The following is a 25592-nucleotide window of genomic DNA, read 5'->3' on the forward strand; positions in this document are numbered from 1 at the left end:
TCTACAAGCTTCCAAAAAAACTTAATATTAACAAAAACAAATCTTGTATTGGGCTCCCCATGGCACAAACTATTTTCAGATGGGGGTTTAGGGGGTCCTTAAATTGACGTGAAGAAATGAGATGATATGAGAACCATACTGCATTCATTGATCGAGCGTTCGTGTGTAATTATGACACGGCCGCTAGAGGGCAAAAACACACCAAAACGTGATACTAAATTGTCAATGAAAAGCGTGTGTGTGTGTGTGTGAGCGCGCGCGCCCATAAATAAAATACTGGTGGAATTTGGAGGCAATTATTGAGGCAACATTTCTTACAATTTCATCAACTTCTACGGTCTTTCTGACACATGATGAACCAATTTGTATAAAGAGTAAAGACTAAAAACAGATATGAATGTTATGCCTTGACTACTGAATGTGATTATTTTTTAGTATGCTACTACGCTCTATCAGAGCAACAGCTTGCCAAACTGCAAAACTGTGCCAAGCAAGCATTCCAAATTAATGCACATCTGACTGAGGGGGCTATATTATGCTCGCAAATTGGAATGCCTTTTTCATACATATTTAAGCAGAGCTTACGAATATTTTCATGGATCCGGATCAACATTAATTCATATAGGCATAGCCCCTATATCTATATAGCCAACGAATCATGAATAGTACGTTATTTATAGACATGTGTGTTAGGTCTGACTAACATTGATGCTGTTTGGTTGATTCATTGTGCTGCGCTCGGCGCGCCTGGGTTTGGCGATCCCCCCAACAATAAAAGTAAAAGAAAAAAGAAAGAAAGAAAGAAAAATAAATAAAGCAAGCGAAAGAAAGAAAGAGTTGATGACAGCATTCCGCGGACGAGTGTGTCCAATGGGTTGCCACTTCCACTGTTCACCACAGCTTTCCAATCGACCAGAGAGAGGATGTCGATGATATTCAACAACCAGTTGCACACAGACGGTCAGAGTCAGACATCAGCTGTAAAGTAGCCAGCTACCCGCGCCCATTACGACGGAGTGCGACCATCATCCACCTGTTGTCTCTCGGAAAGGAACAAAGTGGAGCTAACATAAACAGCGTCTCTGGGAGAAAATAAGTTGACTTTGGGGGAGCAATGAGTTGTATCGCTTCTCTACGTTTTGACTAGGAAGAGTTTGGGGTGTGTGTGTGTTGGGGGGAGCGGATTCGGATCAGAAGATCCATCCTCCGCGCAGTCCGCACTGTAGTGTCGAGGCGCGGTTTGTGCTCCCTGCTCCTGCTTCAGGTTGTGTGAGGAGGCTGAGGAGGGACAATGGTTGAGCTGGAGAAGGAGGTCCTGCCGCTGCCTCCGCGGTACCGGTTCCGCGACCTGTTGCTCGGGGACTGGCAGACTGACGATAGGTAAGTGAGGGAGGAAGGAGGACACTCCTGAAAACTCTTCAAATTGCTTTATGGGCTACAATTAATTAACGCACAAATGCAGCAGGTTGTTGTGGTGTGCATCCAACATCCAACTGGTTTAAAAAGTATAAATCTACGTGATTGTTTTTGCATTACAAGTTTCAGACCTATGTTAAATAACGTGTATTTGTGATAAAATAATAGCTCTACAAGTTGATTTATTTTAATGTTGCAAAAGATTGAATAAAGAGGTCTTGAAAATCAATGTTGCAAATTTGCAATATCATCAGTGCAGTGGACAGTGGTGCATCTGCATCACACACCCCTGCCCTGCTGTGGGTGACTGTCTGCAACAGGTTTCATGGTCGCGTCGCGACTCGCGACACTGCTTGAGAGATAAGACTGAATAAGACTGACCCCCGCCACACGAGACGAGACGAGTAGCATAGTAGGCTAGTCTATGCCAGGGATCTTCAACGTTATTTTTCAGGCCAATTAAGGAGCCCCTATCTGACTGAGAGAGAGAGATGAAGCAGGGAGCCACTTACATATTGTATAACATTGTGTTGCAATGCAGATTAAATGTTTTCATAGATTTCATAGTTGGCTTCATGGTGGACGGTGGACCCTGTTGTAAACAAGTGTAATGCTTTATCATGGTGTTGTGTCGTCCACAGTAACAGTTTTTGTATTGACTTGTGCTTTCGTTTGAACTGTACCCATTCTGCATACTGTGATTTTTTTTTATCAATCAATAGACTTGTTTGACAGCACTATCATCAGTGTATGTTAGATTAATGTGTATTTTCAGACATAATAAACCATTTAAACTGTCAATAAATGTGACCTTTCACTACTTAGTCAGCTCGTTTTTCCCTCTCTTTGCCAAAAATAGCAGATCTACAAGCTGCCAGGCGTTGTGAGCTTGCAGATGCTATTTTTGGCTGAGTTGTCCTTAGAATAGGGATGCTAAGTGATTCATGTAAAAAGAAAAAAACACACCTGTGTGAAGTGAGGGGCGCTCTTATCATTATACATCATCATACTGTTTACATCATCTCATGAACAACTGAATTGATGTGATTAGTTAGCCGATTTGCTTGTCTACATAGCCTAATATATGACGCAAATTTTCCCTTCATTGTCAATGGCATTTAATGTTTGTGTTGCCACAAATTTCAAACAAAAGTCATATTTGAGGCACATATGACCTAATTTCTCCTTTCATTGTCAATGGCAAATATGAGACGTGTGGGGACAAAGCTGTATAGGATAAAGATTTGAGGGACTGTCAGGACACCCTGTTGAAGACCCCTGGACCATGGTAGATATAATACATATCGTTTCAGGAATAATTCAGCAGCTATACTGTGGACTGACACTGCAGGGGGGAAGGAGAAAAATAGTTTGAAGGAGTACCATTCTAAGAATAGCCTTGTTTAAATGAACCTACTAGGAATCATTATTATTTAAATGCCAGGTAATTAGAGTGTCCCCTCTTACATTAAATCATATCTAATGATTCCTTTGGGTGGTCCTGGGGAGTGTAGACAGGAAGGCCCAGAGTGATATATTATATTATACTGGGCCTCTTCTCTTATCAAATATTATTTGATATTCATATTATTTCTAAAAGCCATAATGACAGTCATTTACACCTTGAGTTAATGTACCGCCTGCAACTGTGAAATTAAAAACGTTAATTTAAATTGAACGTTACCGTAATTATCACACTCAGGATTTTGCCTGTGTGCCTTGTAATTTAAGGTGGGTGTTCCAGGCAATTAACCTGTGCTTAAACTCTAATTTGTTTTGATATCCTCACGTCCGATCCCCATGTCAGATGGGAGAATACAACACCTCATTTGGCCATTTCATTATCGATTCTAATGGGAAACCTTAACCTCCAGTTAATGCTTAGTCTCCCTTGTTACTAGGGGAGGAAATGTGACCCACACTTGTGGACTTGAGTGGGCGATTTCCATATTTATTTATTTTTTCCCAATTAAGTCATTAATGCCAATTAATTCCTCCTCATACGTTTCTGTGTTGCCACTATTGTTGTACCCTAATGTTGCGTTCACACGGGCAGACGCAAAGGCGCAGTCTACCATTCATTGTCGATGAAAGCCAGCGACATGAAGCCTAGTGTAGCCTAGAGCAGTGTTTTTTTATGTCAAGGACCCCCAAAATGATATTCATTAGCCTGCGGACCCCCCATTTGAAAATACATGCCAAGAATCCCCATAAGAGAAGATTTGTATGGCACTAGGGCCCCCGGTTTGACCTGAAATAGGCTACGTCCCCATATTTACTAACATTTCTGGGACCCTAATACATATTGTAAAATCAAACTTAATTTAACTCTGAGTTACAGACCCATATGGGTCCATTTGGTTCCTAACTATGATTTAACTGGGGACCCCCTGGAACTCCCTCAGGGACCCCTAGGGGTCCCCGGACCCCACTTTGGGAACCACTGGCCTAGAGGAGTACATGCAGCGACAAAGAACAACCTCCCGCCGAGCTTCCATTCCCTAAACACCAACCAATTGAGTTTGTGTTTAGACACGGATGCAACGTGGAGTTGAACCCCTAGACTTCGCAGTTGTGGACAAGTACTTTATCGCCGTGCTTCTCAACCTTTTCAGGCCCCTATTTGAGTTGAGGCTTTACATTTCGTTTGACTCCGTTCCACAGATAAACATTGTGAAATAGCTGATCTACAAGCTCAACGCCTCGCAAATGGCTGACCAGTTTTTACTTTTTGAGTGGTGCAACCACTCCCTTACGGAGCTATGTGTGTGGCTGGGTGGCTGGATGGCTGTGTGGGTGGGTGCCTGGGTCTAAACACGAAAATAGCATGGTTATTTTTCACCACCTGTGCGCAACCTAACACACACACAAACACACACGCACATATTAACTGTATATATGATGATTTTGGGTGTGCCAGTACAGTACAGTGACAGTACAGTACAGTAGAGGGTGTGAATACCAGGGTCTTGAATACCAAACGACTCGCCCCTTTACCAACTCGCCCCCGCGAAATGTTTTAATGTAGTTAACAGTTAATTTAGTATTAACCTCCCTCTCTGAAGTCTGAAATGATCTTGTATACAGATTTTTTTTGATTGTATAGTAGTTGATCTCTATACTCTGTAAAATTAAGAAAGAATAACATGAGACGGTGACTGCTTAATCCTGCCACCCTAATTAAAACCCAAGCACCCCGTTTATCCGTCCGCCTTTGTCCGCCTTCTCCTACCAAACCACACCATTTGCCCACATCTCACCATGCACAACACCACCGGCATGCCTGTCCAGACATAACGCACTACTTTGCATCCATGCAACTGTCATATTTACATTACAATACCCATTTCTATGAAAAAACACATTCTTGCGCAACACCACCAGCCTGTTTGCTGTGACGTCAAAATCGTCACCACTTTGCAGCCCGCATCCACAACAGAGCACACTGCCCCCACCCCCTTCTGGCTGCTAACTGACTGTGCCGAACACTCCACAATTTACAATTTACAATTTAGGCATTTAGCAGACGCTCTTAATCCAGAGCGACTTACAATAGGCAAGAACAAAAAGCATGGGAATACATCACATATGTAACAAAATGCATTTATCGCGAAACATGCGTAAGCTAAGACCGTGACTAGAACATATCTATATATAATGACACTATACATATAAACTATAACTAGAACATATCTATATAATGACACTATACATATAAACTACACATATGTGCTATACTATGCTGTACATATATACTATGAAGTGCTATGACTACATACAATGCACTTATTGTGCTGTCTACATGACATGCTATAAGTCTGTTTCAAATGCTATATAAGTCTAAGAAGTGCTGTCTAAGGGGGGTAGGGTAAGTGCTATGGGCCATGATGGAGTCTGAAAAGGTGGGTTTTCAGACTACGGCGGAAGATCGGGAGTGATGCTGCAGTTCTGATTGCAACGGGAAGTGCATTCCACAGTTTTGGGGCCAGAAGGGAGAAGAGTTTGGGACGTGTGGAGCGTTGTCCCGGCGTTTTTAGTGAGGGTACTTCCAGCTTCCCTGCGTTGGCTGATCTGAGTGCGCGGGAGGGTTTGTAGGGTTCAATCATGCTGGCAAGATATGGGGGAGCCATACCTTTGGTTGCTTTAAATGCCAACATCAGAGTTTTGTATTCTGTGCGGGCAGCGACCGGGAGCCAGTGCAGGGAGCGGAGCAGGGGGGAGACATGTGAGAATTTTGGCTGGTTGAAGACCAAGCGAGCTGCGGCATTTTGGATCAGTTGGAGAGGCTTCAGTGCACATGCCGGTAGGCCAGTAAGGAGAGAGTTACAATAGTCAAGTTTTGACAGGACTGTTGTCTGGATTAGGAGCTGGGATGATTCCTGGGTGAGGAACGGTCTAATTCGTCGTATGTTATAGAGTGTGAACCTACAGGATCGAGTGACAGCTGTGATGTGAGTTTTGAACGAGAGCTGACTGTCCAGGACAACACCAAGGTTCCTGGCTGTTGGGACAGACGTTACCAGGGCGTTGTCTACGGAAATAGTTAGCTCCCGCATCGGGCAGGACTTAGCTGGGAAGAAGAGAAGCTCAGTCTTGTCTGGGTTCAGCTTGAGGTGGTTGGAGGACATCCACTGTGAGATGTCAGCCAGGCAAGCAGTGATGCGCTCTTCCACCTGGGTGGCAGAGGGGGGGAAGGATAGAAACAGTTGTGTGTCATCGGCATAACAGTGATAGGATATATTGTGGGCAGAGATGATAGTGCCAAGGGATTTAGTGTACAGTGAGAAAAGGAGGGGACCAAGTACAGATCCCTGTGGGACCCCAGTTTGGAGGGTTCGGGGGGATGATAACAGACCTTTCCAGGAGACCTGGTAGGTCCGGTCGGTGAGGTAAGAGGAGAACCACTTTAGTGCCGTCCCGCCGATGCCTAGATCCGCTAGGGTGTCTAGGAGCAGCTGGTGGTTCACTGTGTCAAATGCTGCTGATAGGTCTAGGAGAATCAGGACTGCAGAGTGGGAAGCAGCCTGGGCAGCATGTAGTGCTTCTGTGACTGCCAGCAGGGCAGTTTCTGTGGAGTGGGCTTTTTTGAATCCGGACTGGTTGGGATCTAGCAGGTTGTTATGTGAGAGATGGAGAGAGAGCTGGTTGGAGACAACACGTTCAATGCTTTTTGATAGAAATGAAAGGAGTGATACCGGTCTGTAGTTCTTGACATCTGAGGGGTCAAGGGTTGGTTTCTTGAGGAGTGGTGTTACTCTGGCTGACTTGAGGGCAGATGGGACGCAGCCTGAGGTTACTGAGGTGTTGATGATGGAGGTGATGAAGGGGAGCAGATCAGGTGCGATGGTCTGGAAGATTGGAGACGGGACAGGGTCGAGAGGACAGGTGGTAGGTCTAGTGGAAGTCACTAGTTGTAGGACCTCGTCTGGGGAAAGAGGAGAGAAGGAGGACATGCGTGGTGTGTTGGGGTTAGTGTTGGTTGAGTCAGATGCCACCACAGTCAGTCACCGCAGAACGCATCGACAAACAACACTTAGTGGTGACCAGGGCTCGACAGTGCGACTAGGTACTCGCATTTGCTACTAAAAATAGCACTGTGCGAGTTGTACCATTCACTTTGTAGCACCGGTGCGACTACAGAATTTGCCCGTACAATCGTGATAAAGACAAGGCACTGATACAGCAAGTGCACATTCTATAGTCGCAGTTCCATACCTAACTTTATATTCTGTAGTACGGTGGTGTCGTTCGCTAAAAAGAGCCGATCTACAAGCTAACAACGTGTCGAGGCTCAATGTGACGCTCAAGTTTGGAATGTTCAAATGTAACTTGATATAACGTCTAGCCAAACGCGGGTTTAACAGCGTGCAGCCGCGCACAGTGCACGCGTGCACGCACATGGAGTGGACGGCTTGACATAAAAAACAACCCTGGCTTAGCACCTCGATCGCTGTGCGCAGCGTGAATGATAATACGAATGACCGACCTGGCTGGATACATATACATATACACGTCAGTGGTCCATCCATCCATTGTGTGACCTGCATAATGAGCAATGAAAAAAAGGCAAAGATCTGTCCCCCCCCCACCTCCTCCCACCACCACCACCAGACTATATAGCTTAGTAAGTCAGTAGTCTACTGTAGCTGCATATGTCCCATGTTCTGTCTGAACTGAAGCAGTAAAGCCAAGGAGAATGTTACAATACTAATTCACCATCGACAAGCCTGCCCTGCACTGATAGAACAGCAGGATAAAAACGGATAGTCTGTCTGTCTGTCCATCCATCCATGAGCAACATACAAATTAATTGATTATCTATCTATCTATCTATCTATCTATCTATCTATCTATCTATCTATCTATCTATCTATCTATCTATCTATCTATCTATCTATCTATTAACATAAAACAAATTGATTATAGGCCTATAGATTATATAAAAACAAACATAAAAATGATATCATGATGTTCCGGGGGGCCCCTGTGTCCCTATGTATGTATGTCTACGCGTCCTATAGCACAGATGAGCACGGAAAGCTGCAACACAATAAATCATTTCTCGACTGTTTCGGATGCGGGAAAGCTCACCGGAACCGGGCCAGCCCCCTGGGCACGTTCCTGGGGGTCTGGATGTTGCCCCACACACTAGTTCCACCGCTCACTTCACACAGGTGTAAGTTTTATCCCCAGTTACATAGAGCATTTGGCATTTCATACCAGGGTACATACATTTTCTTCAGGGGTACACTTTTTACAAATCGACCTATCCCCAAACAATACATAGACAGTCATATTAGTAGTCAATTGCTTGCTTGCTTGCTTGCTTTGTTTATTTGATTAGTTTATCATTTATTTTCATTATTTGTTATTTGTACACGAATAAAACCCTTTCACTAAGCTTTGTAAGGCTACTTATTTCCTGACAAACGCTCTGCATTGTCATGACAACCACGCACACTGATGGATGGGAATACGTAACGGATTAGGTAACATCTAAAGTGCCAGTCTCCATATTTGCCCAAATTGTGCTGAGTGCCAGTCGCCTGTCGCCAGTGTGTAAGGGCCGCGCAGCGGCCCGAACGTCTAGTTAAGTAATTTAGCAGTTCTTCTAGCAGTTAATTTCGTTTTATTAAACACATTTCTTCCATGTAGCCCATGTTATGTAATGGCATCATCATGCTATTATGCCCGTGGATATACAGAGTGAACTTAACAATGATAAATGAATATGATAATATCTTTTATATAATCACCAACATGAATTATGTTTGTTTTTTACAGCTAGGTAGAGATGGAAAAGGGGCGACCGTACCTGTTACCCTGTACTTACCATGTCCCTCTACTGAGGGACATGGTAACTCTGTCATTTCTCAACCGTTTCGGACGTGGGGCGCCTCACCGGAATCGGCCCGGCCCCCTGGGCGTGTTTTTTCCGGGGACCCCCCCGGGGACTCCCCGGGGACCCCCAGAGACCCCCACATGGTAACTCTCTCATTTCTCTACCTTTTCGGACGTGGGGCGGCTCGCTGGAACCGGGCCGGCACCCTGGCTGTGGTCCTGTGGGGGGGTCTGGGGACCCCACACGGAGTTGCACCACTCACATCACACGGGTGTGATTTTATAATATAGTATGGTCCAAATGACGGGAGAATGACTACAGTATTTTAATATTTTCAAATATGGCGCACTTTGAAATAAGTTTGATGTACACACATATAGGCAGTGCAGGTGACGTGCCTGGCATCTTTCCTGTACAGACTCACTACTCCAGCACTGTTGGGAGTATTATCCTTTCATCTGAGGCTTGCAGATATGAATTTGTCTCTTGCATCATCAGTATTATCTTTTACCTTTTTAAAGCCATCTTATATTTGAACGAGGCAAAAATTGCCGATCTACAAGCTCTGTGAGCTTGGCTATTGTTACTATTATTTGTTTGTTTGTTTTGATTGATTGTTTGTTTGTTTGTTTGTTTGTTTATTTATTTGTTGAAAATGTTCACTTATATTGACATTCCCCAAAACATTGATCGCAGGAGCAGTAAATATCATAAGATTTTAGTGGACTAAATCTACAGTTGTTGTCAAAAAAAATTGTTGGCGTCACAATTACACTTGGTTGTAACACCCGAGCGCATCCAAAATTCTTTATTCTCCACTAGTCCCTTGTAGCAGACTGTCTGGATAATAAGGGTGAAGTTGACTGATATGTTTGACGTTTATCTTTATTCAGCACCAACATAGAAACTAGAAAAAAAACATAACAGACATAACATGCATACATAAATGAATACAATAATCCATAAACATCAAATGGCACAATACATTTCACATGAAACTCACAGTCCTACATGACAAAACCAGCAAATCACTTTGCCTGTGGACCACTTTTTGAGGCTAATTATTCAGAAAACCCCAGACCACAGAAAATCTACTGAATGTTCAAAGTTCAGGTTTTTTGGGTGCAAATTTATGCCATTGCCATTCCTCGCTCTACTACCACTGACCAGGCTGTTTTATATAATGTTGCTGCACATTGTGACTATGGAAACCCCCCCTGCGGGTCCATTACAAATCCCCCTGCGTGATAAAAGGTAGTTCTTTTTAGAGAGATTGATTTAGTTGAAAACCCCTTCTTCCCCAGACCATGGAGATCCACTCACCCACTGCCAGTGGCCTTGCTGTGGTGATGTATCCATCTGTTGCCCAAGGACTAATATGTTACCAAGCACAGAGTACAGTGTGACCTCAGTCACATAATTACTTGGCTTCTGTTAGCAGGAGGCAGCCAGCGCTTGGTTCTAGGACAAGTCAAAGAAAGAAAATTTGATTCTTAACCTCAGGGTTACAAGAGGGGAGGGATCGAAGAGAATAACATACAAAGGCAGAGAGATGATTTTTGCGGAATGTTGACGCTGTGAACAGTGAGTGATTTAGATGTTTGGTGAGACATGTGGCAGTGTGACAGAAAGGCTGCAAAATATGTGCCTTAAAGGACCACTTCACCACTTTTCAACCTGGAAGCCATTGTTCTCACGATAATAAAAATCGAAATATTTGTGTAAAAAAAAAGAAAAGAAAAAAAGAAACAAGATATGAAAAGGGTTGAAAACCAGTGTTGTAGACTAGAGTATTACAATATACTAGCACAATTGCTATGGTTGGAGGTGGACTCCCAGTGAGACAGGACAGCTAATAATTGGCAAGTATTTTATGCCTGAAGCTTATAAGCTTGACAACTGACAAGAATAAAGTAGTGATTGCCTTTTAGTCCTGCCTGAAGTCCTGCCAGTCTGTGTCTCATAAGAGGGCTGTGGGCAGTAAAGAAACCTTATAGTCCTGCCAATTATTGAAGGTAGGTTCAAAAGTGGTGAAGTCGTCCTTTATCACCCACTTAATCACATGAACTCTAGAGAGTCTGGATTCTGGGCATGTCATGTTAGGTGAACTCTTGTCTTTGTCCGATTGTCAATTGTACTTAGTAGTTCTTCCAATACAGTTGGCAATCTCTTTAGTTATCACCCTTGGAAATCTCCTGTGAGCCTGGTCTTATTAGGATTACATGACTAGATAGAAAAGAGAGCTCTGTTCTCAACCACTTCTCCTGGGAAATCTCCCAGAGTCCTCTATTCCGGCTTCCTTCCATCTGCTCTGTTAGATTCTGCAGACAGTGACCATGTACCTCCTCCAACCCATTCAAACCCTAAAAGGATCAGGTTATCCAGATTGATTATCAATTATTTTGCATAATCGATTACATTGATTCCTTCGGTTAACTGTTGAACTGTGGTTCTCAACCTTTTCAGGCTGTGACCCCCCAAACTAATCATATTCGAACTCGGGACCCCCCCAAAATAATCATATTGAACTGGGTACTCCTCCCCAGCGACAAGCACTTGGAATTGTAGGAGTTGAGGCATTACATTTAGTTTGACTGGGTTTCACAGAAAAATATTGTGAAACTTGAAAGTAGCCTTTTTTTTCTACTTTTGATGCGCGAATGGTCCCCATGCAACCCCCCCCCCCTCCAAACACCACCTTCAGCACAGGTCAATTGAATTGCAAGGGCACTCTCTAGCTAATGCCCCTAAAATAGATGCATGTTCCCCATGGGCACAGGGACTTGCATCCAGACACGTACACTTGCGTATACACATACGTTGTCTCCCTGACACTGACACATGGTGGACTCAGGTGGGGTAGAATGGAATAAAATTGCATAACAATGTGCTATACAGTATATAAACTACATGATACGCTCTATTCCTGCCTGTACTCCAGCCAAGTCTACAGGAGGGCAATGGAAATGAAGCCACGTGACCTTACTACAATATCCTCATATAGGGTGCTATATATCAGCGTATTGTATTTAAATTTTCCAAATAAAATCAATGAGTCACACGGAAACAATAGCGAGTCTTGTAATCCCCTCTACTGTTTAGTGTTTACCTCATGGGACTGCACATCCCCCTCTCTCTCTCTCTTCCCATGATCCTCTCCTCTCATCTTACAAATGTATCCTTTTCTCTTCTTTTTTTTCTCAGTCTGGCTCTCCTCCACCCCCCACCCCCCCACACACCGTCATTGTTCTGATAAGTGCCTCCAATATCATGTGTTTTTTCCTCTTTCAAGAGCCCTCCACTGCAGTGTCTCTATGGAATTACATTCTACCATATTCTTTGAACAGCTTGCAGAATGTGAGTGGGATTTGGCAACACGACCGTTGGATTTAGATGGGAATTGATTTATGATTGATTGTACACACTTGAGGGCATAGTAGCCACTATGCCCTATGCCCTGTACTGTTAGTAGTATTAATAATGCCGCTGGTCTTTGCTCACATCCTGGTTTTAATTTGTGTTCACTCCAGCCCTACAGGAAAAATAATAAATTAGGGCCAACCAGCTAGGGGTAAAGTTCCTGTCCATCACCTTTGAGATTGGAATTCGATAACTCCGTGATTCCTCCGGCTTGGGCCGGACAAACACAGTTGACAGCGTTCATACTTCATAGGTGGGAGCTGGCAGGGGAGGGCATTGTCTGTCGCTGCACTAATGACTCCTACAGGTTGGTCGGAGAGTCTCTTCAGCTGTGATTGGAACGTGGGAGGATAGCATCAGTGGTGTGTTCTATAGGTTTTAACCCATTCAGGCCTGACGTCGAAATTAAAAAAAAAAAGTTTTCTAAATCATGACAATTTTCGGAAAGATTTGAGGCACATTTTAACGATTTTTCAAAAATAGCAGACCTACAAGTTCATAGCGCGCCACTCGGTGGCGCGCTATGAGCTTGTAGATCTGCTATTTTTCAATAGCTAAATTATAACATAATGTTTAAAACGCTAACGCTAACGTGACATGGATGCGTTCCAGGTCTCAATGGATTAACTTTTTTCGGAGGGTATACCATCCGTCCCGTGCACATGCACGCGTATATTCGCGCGTGGTCACCAAATGAAATAAGCACTCTATTGGTTAATTAATGTGTGTATCTCTTAGAAACTCCAATGGTCAGCAGTCATTACCTCTCAAGACAATAGCCACACATAAGCCTTTACCTTGGACGCCGCATTGTCACTTGAAAAAGCCTATTTGAACTGAAGTCTACATCCTGCCCGCAGCTCCTCAGATACGCAGGAAGAGTGTTACTGGACGGTATACTACTTATATAGCGTAACATGGTAGAACACACCACTGGTACATGGAGCATGTTCCTCCAAATGCGTTACTTATAACCTCCCAGTCAGTGCAATTAACTCCTTGTCTCCATGTGTATAGGAGAAATTGGATAGAGAAGATTGAAATTGATCTAAAATAAGTTATCCATTCCAATATAGTCTAGTGCTGCTGCAGAGATGGATCGTGTCTTCTCTGCCACTATTTATATTCTCTGGCAGTGAGTCAGAGGTTATTGTTTTGATCAGTAAATGCCAGATGACCAAACAATGAAACAAATCTCTTCAAGGCTTGACAGGTCTTTCTCCAGTTAAAAGGGCAGCCCAGTGACTCTCCAACATAAGCTTAATACAAATCTCCTGGGTCTGTAAGTGGCTGCACAATCACTGTCATCAACACATACAAAATACTATATGTACAAAGGAGAAAAAGCAATTTTGAAAGAAACCAGTGATTCACATCTTTTAATGGGTGTTGTCAGAGCATTCTACATTTCGGTAGCAGAGTAGCTGAATGAGGATTTGTATTGTGGCTGTGGGTGTCATTCACTTTGGCGAAGTAGTTAGTCAGGTAGGGTATTGAAGTGCCGTGATCCCCCCCCCCCCCCCCCTCTAAAACATGATCATCAGGTACTATGATTATACTTAAAAAAAAAGAAGTAATTGAATTACTATTCATTTTCGTTTTTTCATGTCATATGAAAGCAGGGAATCATCATAGCTTCAAATTGACATATAGGTTGTGCAGTTTGACCTACTAGTTTTTGAGATATGGCTTATATAGTAATGTTTTAAGGTAAACGCTGAAAAGGTTATGGCAAAAAATTGTGTATTTTTGATTGGGCCTTTTGACTCAAACGCTTTCAGCTTTCAGGAAGAAACCAAAAATACACAGGGAAGACATTTGAATATTTTAACCACACCTGGGGGTCTATTATAGTAATCCATAGACACAAGAAAAAGTACACAAATCACGGCACTTAACTTCTAAATCCTCTACCCTGAGCCATTCCAGATTAGCAAAGTGTGTTGGAATCCCGGTGGTGCTGTATGTATTCATGTAGTTTTCTTCTGACTGTCTTAGATGTTCTCTCTGAAAGCATAACAGCTGTTATGATCCAACATCACAAACAAAACACTGGGCCTCTGTCTGGTTGATGTTGATAGTGTTTTTGCACAGTCAGGATAGCAGGGGCATCTGCCACGGCTCGGCTTGTATTTGTGTGTGGATTGTTGGAGTTGAGATGAAATGCAACAGGCTCCCACCAGTGCACAACACAACAGCACAGCCTGTTGTCTGGGATTACCATACAAATGACAGCCTTTTGTCCTTAAGACCATTCTCTTATTGGCTGTCTGTCGCCACCACATGTTCCCTCGCTCAATCTCCGTCTCTCGCCATCCCATCATGCCCCCACACCCTTAATACCTCCTTCCAAGGCTTAATCTAGTAAGGCCAATGTGGAACAAGGTCCATCAACAACATTGACAACATCAATACTTGTGGCAGTTTTACAATGACACCAACCACCCCCTCCTGCCCTCCTGTGCTAAAATTTACTCTTTACAATTTACATCTTGCATTTGAAATGCAAAATTGAATGTCATAGCACCATTTTATACAATTATTTATTTATTTATAAAATACATACGATACTGTAGCCTTGATAAGCAGCGTGTCTGACTAGCAAGGCACTGTCATAAATAGGGGGAGTATAGCAGTACAGTGTGTACTGATGGAAAAATATTATCATCCATATCATGGACCATGTCAGTTAAAAATTCAGCCAGGTTAAATCGAAGGACCACTGACAAGCGCCATGGCTATTACTTTTAAAGTACGTAAAAAGACGTACAGGTAGAGTACAGGTTACAGAAGCATTGAAAAGTTCTCCACCCGAGGGGAACATGGTGGACAATATTCATAGAGTCTTATCAGTATAACACCGTCGCCAAGGCACCGTACCATGACTCGGTCACAATAGTTTACAACAGCGACCCCCACTGGCCGGGAGTACTGTTTTCGATGACGATTCCTCCAGAGCCCAGGAAGTAGAGCCCAGGAAGTAGATGAAGACAGGAAGTCTATTAAACCAGAGTGGCCTTTCTCGCTCAGCATCATGACAAACAGCTTCATATTAGTACACTGTTTGTACATTCCGCCAGGCAATTGGGGCAACAACCAGTCTACTGCAGTCATCTCCACTTCCACTGGAGATGACGTCACCTTTTTTGTCACGCTGATTGGCTGGTTGGCGGGTTGTCTGTCAACGCTGTACTCCCTCAGCCAAACATGCATTAGCAGGGTCCAGACTCCGCCACCCATACAAATGAATGGAAATGCGATTTCAAGGGGGAGTGGTTAACTCCGACGTCATTGATTGATTGATTTATTGATTGATTGAATTATTTATTAACAGTATGCTGAATGGGTACATTTCAAACGAAAAAGTTAATCATCATACAGTATGTCATCTGTCAGGAGTGGATAGAGTGGATCATATAATTCATACAATCATATAATTGGGAGATCTAAAGGTCAGAGGTCCTTTGATGAATCACTATTAGCTTCCGTTCTTGACCGTTTCCTATGACCCTTTAAGCCTGGGCCGGCTTAGCGGTCCAATCAAATCCAGCATGTGTCGCAGGTTCGAGTCCCGATCCTGACGAACTTTGCGCTGTGTCTTCCCCCATCTCTCTCCCCGTTTCCTGTCTACCTACTGTGATCTATCAATAAAAGTTATTTTGGGGGTCCTTGACATGAAAATAATTGAGATTCTACATTTTGTAGGTCTTAATGGGCTAAACAATCCTTTATTGAAGCATGTATTCACTGATGTGTTTGGTCTCACTCCAGACTGCATCAGGGCACAACAAAGTGTTTACCTTGATGTATAAGTAAGCTGGACAGTCATTGCTTTTTATTCTTACTCTAATTAGAAGTAATTGGCTGGCTTTGTGTCCAAAGCCAGCCAATTGTCCAGAAGCCACAACAACAGAGCTGGGGGGAACGCAGCTGGATGATGATAAGACTGACATGTGTGACCCGACAATTGAATCATTACCCTGTGTCCTTCACTGTTAATTAAAAGGGAAAAAAACACAACAAAAACCTAATGACTAATGAGTAAGTAAGCAGTATTGGCAAAAAGGAGATATCGCCCTCTGCGGGGGGTCACCTTAAGACAGCTCTCATTAGCGCTCATTAGAGGAGAGGAGGAAGGGCCTTGTCCTGTCTGAGGAGGGTCGGCTGGAAGGTGAAGGTTACACTATTGACACACACGGCGCCTAGTCAAATTCACACCTCCAAATGCCAGTGACAGCACTTCTGGTCCATTAGAACGGTGTACTGCAGCTGTCAATGCAATCCTATGAAAGGTATCATAGAACACTGTAATTTCACTGGTTGATTACTGAGGCTGTGGTGATTTTTTGTGTTCTAATAAAGTGTCCCATATGTTTGACTTGTCCTTTTTAATGTCACATACCTGCCATCTCAATATACAACCCACAATATACTATAATATACTCCATCAGTGTGTCAAAAGTGCTAGCATCGTAAATCTCAAGTTAAAGTGGCTGGCTGGCCGCATGGTATATACTTCACAGTCACATCCCTTGAGGTTTTCAATACCCAGATACATTTGTGATTTTGTTTAATAGGCTATTTATTTGTGGAAAAGTATCCAAACAGCATCTTGCGAGACTAATTATGAATACTAATCAGGAGAATTCACTAGGTAGTTGAAAATGCCAGGATATGTCAATCGATCCTCCATTTAGTTGGGTTATTTCCCCAACTACATTCAGCCAAATGTATTATACAACAAAGGTAAAACACACCGTCGGAGCTCCGCGGTAGGTAGAACATACAGTATATACAGTATAAGCCTGTGAACATTTTCAAAATAGGCTATAGATAGATCACAAAGTCAGCCGGGATCGGGATGTATTATTAATTCCCTTCTTCAAAGTCGGCGCTCATAGCCTTGTAAAGACAGTGATGTCATTGAAATGTGACTACTTGTCTGTCTGCCGTCTCTCCTCTCCTCCACACATTCCCTCCCGTTACTATAGCGGGATCGTGAGGCCTGTGCCAGTGTAATGCGCGAAAAAACGCAGAAGAAGAGACCACTTCCGCCCAACCCGGAAGTGATAGCCCTCCATATTTGAGCCACATCCTCATTCTAGGCTAGATTCTATGCTGTGTATCAACGCACAATGGATTCACTTTCTTAGTGCGATCAAAGATTAGGGTTTTATAAGGTCCCAAAGATCGCAGTTTGTCTCATTTTGAGGAGAAAAAGGACTATTAAGCGTGTGTGCGGCCGTGTGCGCGTCGGATTTGGATGTTGGTGTAAAATAATAACAATAAAAAATATATATATATTATTTTTAATTCTGGATTAATGCGTATTAATCAAATCTCATAATTTTGTGAATGGCACCGTTGGATACAATAGCTATTCACAAGATTATCTTGTTCTGGCACAGTTTCGGTTAACATAATGGGTAACCCATTCAAGTGGTAAATTAAATGTGAAACACATGCTCTATTGAGAAAACAAGATGTTGACAAAGACACTCCATACATTTGGAAACATATTCTTATTCAAAACAATATAGTCTTCAGTTCATTTTGTATTATTTTAAAAGTAGTCAATGGGCTTCTATGGCTGGCCTGCAGTACACCGTTTAACGGACCACCATAAGTGGTGGTGGTGCTGTCTCATTAAGTGTGCGTGAATTTGTAGGCACCGTGTGCAAGACGCCTCCTTCTGCCCTGGGGCGTATGCTCCAGGGCAAGCTTCTGCGTTGATGCCTAGAAAAGTAATTAAAGGTGGGGACGTGAGTCACGTGACTGGACGCCGGGGATGCACCATATAACGGTACACTTCCGCCCTCAGTGCGATACATGTTGCTCCAATGAATTGCAGCGGCGAATGAGGCCGTGTATCACGTGTCCGAATCCGCCATTGCTTCATGGGGTGAGAACAACACAGCTTACCATTGGAATTGCATTAGGGAACCTACACACATGGTTACATATTATGTTTTTTTCCCGTCATAGCGCAACATATGGTGAAGTATAGTAGTGCAGCTAATTGCAACAACCGATGCAGTGAATTTTTTAAACGGGACCGCCAAATATTCTAAACTTCCCACGATTCTGCCAATGATCATAATATCATCATCATAATATCATCATCAATCATCAGAATATTATTCTTTGAGACACACATTGCTGAGTCAAACCAAGAATCACATGACGTTGATCCCATTCCCCTATTGGCTCATTCTAGGACATGACGTATGTCCTATAATGAGCTGAACAAGGCACACCTGTATTCATTCATAGTGAAAATGATGATGATGATAATATATGTATATATATCTTAGGGAATAGAATTTGCTTCTGTTTTGGGGAATCAGTGTGCACAATTCTTATAGTGAATAAGAAAAAACATTCCTAAGGTTTAATAATCAACATTATTATTGCTGTGGCGATAATAATGCATAATAGGCTATATGATATAGCACAAACTTCCAAGGGAAACCTGCACGTGTCTAACACCAGTGTGCTTCAGTGCAGTGTAAGAAGCACTGCTGTACAGCGTAGAGGAGACGTGACGTTACCTGCGGGCAGAGCCTGGGCTCACTCACTCACTCACACTCGGAGAGTTTGATCAAATTAGAATTCTCTCTTTGCTCAGTCAGTGTCCCCATCCTCTGGCTAAAAGGGCAGACTTGTAATGCATGGACATGGAAGACATGGGCTTGTACGGTGAAAATGTACCGTAAGAGCCTAGTACTTTCAGGAGAACCAGCAAGCATTCTGACTGGAGCGAAGTGTGACAGGAAGAAAAGCCAGCGTGAGCCTTTAGAGCTCAGGGCTCCTTTATCGTAAAAAAACCCTCAAAGAAATCCAAAAGAAAGAAAGAAAGTACTGTAAACGTGCAGGAGAACAAACAGATCCCTATAGCTCTGGGGTTCTCATGCTTTGAAAAAGAAATGGGATTTACGCTGAGGAAGGCCTCCGGGCCGAAACGTCCACTCTGTTGCTCTGGGGGGAACAAAATAATCCTATCATACAACATGAGTGCTGGTATTCATTTCTACAGTCCTCATGCTTTGGCCATAACCCCCCCCCCCTTACAATAATAGAGAAAATACATCATAAATAAATATTGAAACCAAATATAATATAGGTAGACGCCCCTTTCGGCTCTGGAGCGTATATGCTCAAGGGAGGGCAAAAAATTCCTGAGATTCCTTGCGAAGCCCTGCGGAAGCATGAGCGTGCGTCACAGATCGCATGTTTGTGTCTGTAAGTCCCGGAAAAGACGCGCTGTGATTGGCCAGTAATCACTTGAGTGGCAGCGTGACGTAGCGTGCCTTCCACTCTTCCGCCGTACTTCCTCTCCCAGTGTAAATTCTTCCGCCCTCCCGTCGACACACATCGCTCCAACGAACTGCAGCGGCCAATGAGGCATCTATTCTTTTAATATCTATGCATAGGACTGTAAACTCTTAAAGCTGCTATAAGCAATAATGTCAAAATTTTAATGACATTTTTATTTTTGGTATTCAGAATGCCAACAATGGGTAAAACGCTCTAAAAAAAATTGGTCTCTGTGACACATCTAGGGGCCACAATCTGCATTCAAAGATTTTCCTAGAAGCTTTGTCATTGGTCGCTTTGTCTGTCTACTTCCTGATTGGTTATTCATTTCGACCGGGTTTTGATGATCTGGCAACCCCCTGAGGGGGCGAGTCGAGACCCACAGGTTGAGAACCCCTGCTCTAGCTCATGTCCTGCCCTAGCTTCCCAAACCAGGGGTCTTCAACAGGGGTCTGCAAAGTTACTGCAAGGCGCCGCCAAATCTTTGTGTGATAGGGACTTTATTTTTGTATTTTCACATTAACCACTTAAAACCAGCATCACTGCCAGGGCACAGGGGCACTGCTAGGGCACAGGGGTCTTCAATGTTTAGCAGGCCAAGGACCCCTTAGCTGAGAGAGAGCTGAAGCAGGGACCCCCGCTAAATATTGGATTCATGTTAAATGTGTGTTTTCAGACTTGCTCTGCTCTGTTTTCCATCAACACCCGCGATATTTTCTACTAATGTTCCCCCCAGAATAGGGATGCATTAACCTGAGTTAAACAAGTTAACTCTGGGTCCCAGCCAAGAGTTGATGAACAACATCTACGTATGTAGCCTACTATGTTCATCAAAAGTACATACCCAGAATCTACACACCAATGAAGAGATGAACCTTAGCGTCCATATTCTGGACATGTCATTATAGGTAAACATTTGGAAAATAACGGATCCGCTGGATCCGTATCTAGCTAATAAATATGTCACACACAAAAACAATAACCACAAAATACAATATACCGGTAATACAATATAAATGCAATAGAATACTCCCATATCCTTGATGTGGGAGTATATTGAGCTCACTCACAGAGCAGTTCCCTCTGTGAGAGTTCATTTGAAGGGTCCAGACTCCAGGGCACCTCAGTTCAGCTCAGATTTTCTTTTGATATCTGCTTCAGTCCTCACATCATAAGGCATTTTCTATGCAGGCAGTAGTATCCTGGCAGGATTTTCCATGTGGATATACTTGAACTTAATTAGGCCTCTACAACTATGCCTTATTTTCAAGATTTCAAGATTTTCACAACCTATAACAAAAAATCAAAACCGTGTGAAGTGAGGGGCGCTAATATATTAAAATATAACTTGTTGATTGTTGTTGTAATTAGTGTGGCAACCAGACTATAGTAATTGTAACACTTTCTTCTTCTTACTCTTTCCGGTGTGACCTTTTTTTTTTATTCGCTACTCCTCCCACAGTTTTGGCGGTACGCACTTGAGCCATATCTCAAATTGACCGGCTTCATCGGGAATGGTGTGCTTGCTCATTGCTAAGAGAAATGTTGTATAGTTTAATTGATATTAATTTATTTGTGAATACAATTTCCCCATTGTCGTCAATGGAAATCGAAAGTGTCGGAATCGCTCCGAAACCTTTTACCCCCCCCCCCCCCACCCCCCACCATAACAGGCCGCTGCGAACCGCTGCGTAACAGCGAAAGAACTGTTTGTTTCCTGATTACCGGGCCCAAGGGGGAAGTGGTACTTTGGAGGGTGTACGGAGCCATGGGTTTAAAGGACATTTACGAAAAATCGTAAACGAGTGATTTTTATATTGGGAAATGAGTTAGGAGCACGTTTCAGTCGAATGGTAATACTTTGTCATGACACATTTTTGGGTCCCTAAGCTCGACACTCAACACTCCCTGCTGACTAGGCAGCCAGCCCGTAGGAATGCATGCAGTGACAAATAACACCCTCCCCGCCTGGGCCAGCATCATTATTCCGAAGGGCGAAGCCATGTTGTCGGACTAATGTGCCGTCGGAATTACGAGCGGATCCCGCATGCACCACGGTGGATTCAAACCCACAACCTCCGACCGTCCCTGCCGACCGCCACGGTGGGCAGGGACTTTACCACTGCGACACCCGAGCACAACCTCAAGGCTTGAATGATCCAGGCATGGTCAATAAAGAGCCCTATTAAGCCTATGGAGCTTGCTAGCAGAGCCATGAGAATGGCTTGGATTTGTCCGAGCCCTCCTGGGGTCAGGCAGAGTTGGATGCTGTGGATAGATAGGTGGAGCAGCATCAGCGTGGGGGGTAGGGAGGTGTTGTGGGGGAGTCACAGAGACATAGACACAGTTGTCCACTGATCGCAGGTCCCTTCGTCCCAAATAGTGTTAGCTTAATACAACACAGGAATTGTCGTGGCTCCGAGCAACAGCCCCAAGGACCCGCGTTAGCAGCCACAGAGAAGATTCTTCTCATATTACATCTATCGCGCGTTGTGCATGTCATCTCCCAGCCAGTAATTGTAGAACGTTTTTTCAAGTGGATTCAGATTTCATTTTTGATTTGATCAAATGTTAAATGTCCATGCACATCAGATGCAATTATCAGGAGCAAGTTGCAACGTGAGGAGACAAAAGAGATAGAATGTCACCCGATGGATTTGAATTAGAGCTGCGAAGGTACATTTAACTCTGCACCAATTTGTAGCTGCCTTATGATTTACTTTAGAGAGGAAGGAGGATGTCAGGGGAATCTTCATTGAACAAAAGACGATTTCTAATGGACCAGCAGTGAATGTGACTGACTCGCTATAGCAGTAAGAATAGTTAGCCTTGTGTAGTGTTTCCAGCGCTCAAGCCCTTTTTCTTCATCCCTCCTTCAAGTAAATGGTGAAATAACTTTGAGAAGGGATAAGCTCATCTTCCCCTAAGGGAGAGGCAGAGGTTGATAAATTGAACGAAGAACGAAGGGAGACTGAATGGCTTTGCGTTCAGGTGGTGGGGTGGGGTGGGGTGGGGTGGCGTGGCGTGGGGTGGGGTGGGGTGGGGTGGGGGGTCAGATGATGTATCGCATGTCTTAATCCATGTGAACTGAGAGAATGTCCAGGAAATCGCTTTCAGTGACGGGCTATAGAGCACGCTTACTTAGTGTCAGTGTAAGATACACGGCAGCCGGTAAATTGATGGCTTTCATTTAGTTTGCATGTAGGGATTGCGGGGGTGCAAGAGCCGGGGAGAGCGTTGCGGGCCCTTGCCGATAGACACTAGCATCAGTCACTGGGAAGATTGGCCGAGTTTCCTCTGTACATTATTAACAACAACAGCACATGTTCTGCACATACTGTAGGGCCAGAGAAAACGTTTAAGGCACTCAGTCATGAAACACGATGTTTCGCCAGTCTTATCTGCTGCATGGAACTCAGATACACGGTCAGACTTGAAAAATAAACACTTATTTTTATTCACAGGAAAGGGGATGTTTGGTAAGAGTGCTTTCTCTAATCTTTCTTCGTCTCTCTTCTGTCAGCACTCCTCTCTCTGTGTGCAACAGTTGTGTGCAGTATCTGGGTCAGGGACACGCTTATGGCTTGAATTGAAGTGCAGTATGTGTGCAATTTCTTTGACCCTGCTGTCGCCCCATAGAATTCTCCTGCTCCCATTTTGCTGGCCGTATGTTTGCTATTGTCATTTTTCTGTTAACTGTTCTGTTACTGTACTGCGCCTCTCCTCTTCCAGAGGATCATGTTCAGCAATTCTTTCAATACTTGGTGAATTATGTCTGTGGGAAATTTTCTCAAAAGACTACAGTAAATCTCAAAACGACCAACATAAACGTTTCCCTTGTAGCATGGAATGTAAACGATCTGCTTACGAAGAAGAATGTTTCTTCTTATGTACAGTATAATATAAGCTTTTGCGCATATTTGTAAATTTGCCATTGCTTTTCATTGCAGTTACATTCATTCTTTTAACAGTGTACATCCCGCTATGTGTTATCGACTGAAGTCTGAACACCTGGACTCACCCTCATTGTCAAGTCTTAACATCTGTGGGAAAAGAAAACTAGACGTCTGGGAGATGGATTGCTGAGGTGGAGCGCAATTAATTTGGGGGGTCCTCAACATGAAACAGTCTGAGAACCTCTGCCTTAAATAGAAGCTATATTGTGTCTTTTGCCTGTAATATGCTGTATAATGCAGAGTTAGGGTTGGGAGGATGAGCCAGTGCTGCGCAGTGCAGAGTACGTATAGGGTCTCTACCTCTGTGTCATTTGTTGGCCGGTGCTGTGTCATTATGGAGTGCAGACACATGGCTGGAAACAGCATGGGAACAAGATACTTCTTTCTTTCTCTCTCTCTCTCTCTCTCTCTCTCTCTCTCTCTCTCTCTCTCTGTGTGTGTGTGAGATCCTCCCACGCAGATCTCTATGTCTGTCTGAATGTCTGTAACATCTCTCTCAGTCTCTCTTTCATAACTTGAACCTGACTGTAAATGCAAATAACAGCAATGCAAATACTAGCCACCCAACCCCCCAGTAGCCCTTCAGTTCAGTTCAGTTCCACATGGCTCACCGAAGGACTCTGTAATGCCCTTTCTTTCTTTCTTTCTTTCTTTCTTTCTTTCTTTCTTTCTTTCTTTCTTTCTTTCTTTCTTTCTTTCTGTTTCTAGCAGTTCAAAAAAAGAAAAAGCTCTAGAGCCAGGTTTGTTTAACCTCTTCTGTGATTATCAAATGCTTCAGATGTTTTCCGAGCTGGAAAGGCATACGCACTGTGAATATAATAGGTTTGAGAGAGAGAGAGGGAAAGAGAGAGGGAAAGGGAGGGAGAGAGAGATGGAGAGAGGGGGGGAGAGAGAGAGAGAGAGAGAGATGGAGAGAGGGAGGGAGAGAGAGGGAGGGATGGAGAGAGAGAGAGAGAGAGAGAGAGAGGGAGAGAGAGAGAGAGAGAGAGAGAGAGAGAGAGAGAGAGAGAGAGAGAGGGAGGGAGAGAGGGGGAGAGAGAGAGAGAGAGGGAGGGAGAGAGAGGGAGGGATGGAGAGAGAGAAAGAGGGAGAGAGAGAAAGAGGGAGGGATGGAGAGAGAGAGAGAGGGAGAGAGACAGAGGGGAAGAGAGAGAGAGCCTCTCGTCACTCTGTCTCCCAGGACTACACACAATAGCAGGTTATTCTTCCACCTGTCAATGTTAAACCCCATGTGTGCCACTTATCCAGCCTTGGACCACTGCTTGGCGCACAAATGGAATCTCTATCGATACTCTATCTTCTCCAGCTGTTTGTTTCGAATGGCTGCTTCGGTTCCGTTTCCGTTTGTTTCACACGGTTCCACATTTAAAAGATCCAAAGCAGTGTCCTTAATTAATTGTGCATTTCGCCGCATTGCCGCCTAGAGGCGCCATCGTTGATCACCATCTTGTGCTTCTGTTTTGACATCATGCTCTTTATGAGCTTTTAATGTGCCTTTGCCTCGCATCACCCTCCCCCTAGATTAGCCCCTGACTCGAATCTATCTACAGCTCAGCTCTTTATTGGGCTTTTATATAGCCTTCTACCTCTCAGCCTTTGTTGTAGTCAGTCAAGTGGAAATGTCCCCACATGGAGAAATGCATGGAGGGAAAAATGTAGTACTCTCTTAGACGATTGCCCTTCCACTAGGAGGGATTCATGACTTTTTCTATGGGAGTTTGACAGGATGTTTAGACAACTGTGACCAACTGATATACATGCCATGCCATGCGAGAGTACCAACAGCCGTTAAGAAATGTGACTCCCTTGAATGATATCTTCAATATGGAGTTTGAATTTGACCCTATGTGTCTGATTCTTGGACTTACTTACTTACGCCTACTACCCCTTCTGGGGCATAGGCCGTCAACAAGCGATCTCTAGGCATCTCTGTCTTGAGCTGTTCTCTCTAGTTGGTTCCAGGTCGTCTTCATGGTCTTGATGTCTGCCTCCAGGTCTCTGCGCCAGGTGTTTCTAATCAGAGAGGATAATTGAAACGGTACACTTTTTAAAAATAAAATTGCAACTCCTCTAGCTTTGGATGAAAAGGTATATTGATAAACTCTGTGAAAACTGTTATGGCAATCTGTGGGACACATGCT

At 43.7% G+C, this 25592-nt stretch overlaps 1 protein-coding gene across 1 annotated transcript in view; it reads left to right on the forward strand.

The window, feature by feature from the left end:
• Nucleotides 1-1291: 1291 nt before the first annotated feature.
• Nucleotides 1292-25592, forward strand: part of kcnt2b (potassium sodium-activated channel subfamily T member 2b) — a gene marked incomplete at both ends in the record, with an annotated part of 108842 nt that continues 84541 nt past the window's right edge. Inside the window, one exon of the mRNA XM_079521239.1 lies at nucleotides 1292-1380. Coding sequence (XP_079377365.1) covers nucleotides 1292-1380 — 89 coding nt within the window. The remainder of the gene's footprint in view (nucleotides 1381-25592) is intronic.

The sequence above is a fragment of the Electrona antarctica genome (genome assembly GCF_951216825.1).
Source record: "Electrona antarctica genome assembly, chromosome: 14".
NCBI lineage: Eukaryota > Metazoa > Chordata > Actinopteri > Myctophiformes > Myctophidae > Electrona > Electrona antarctica.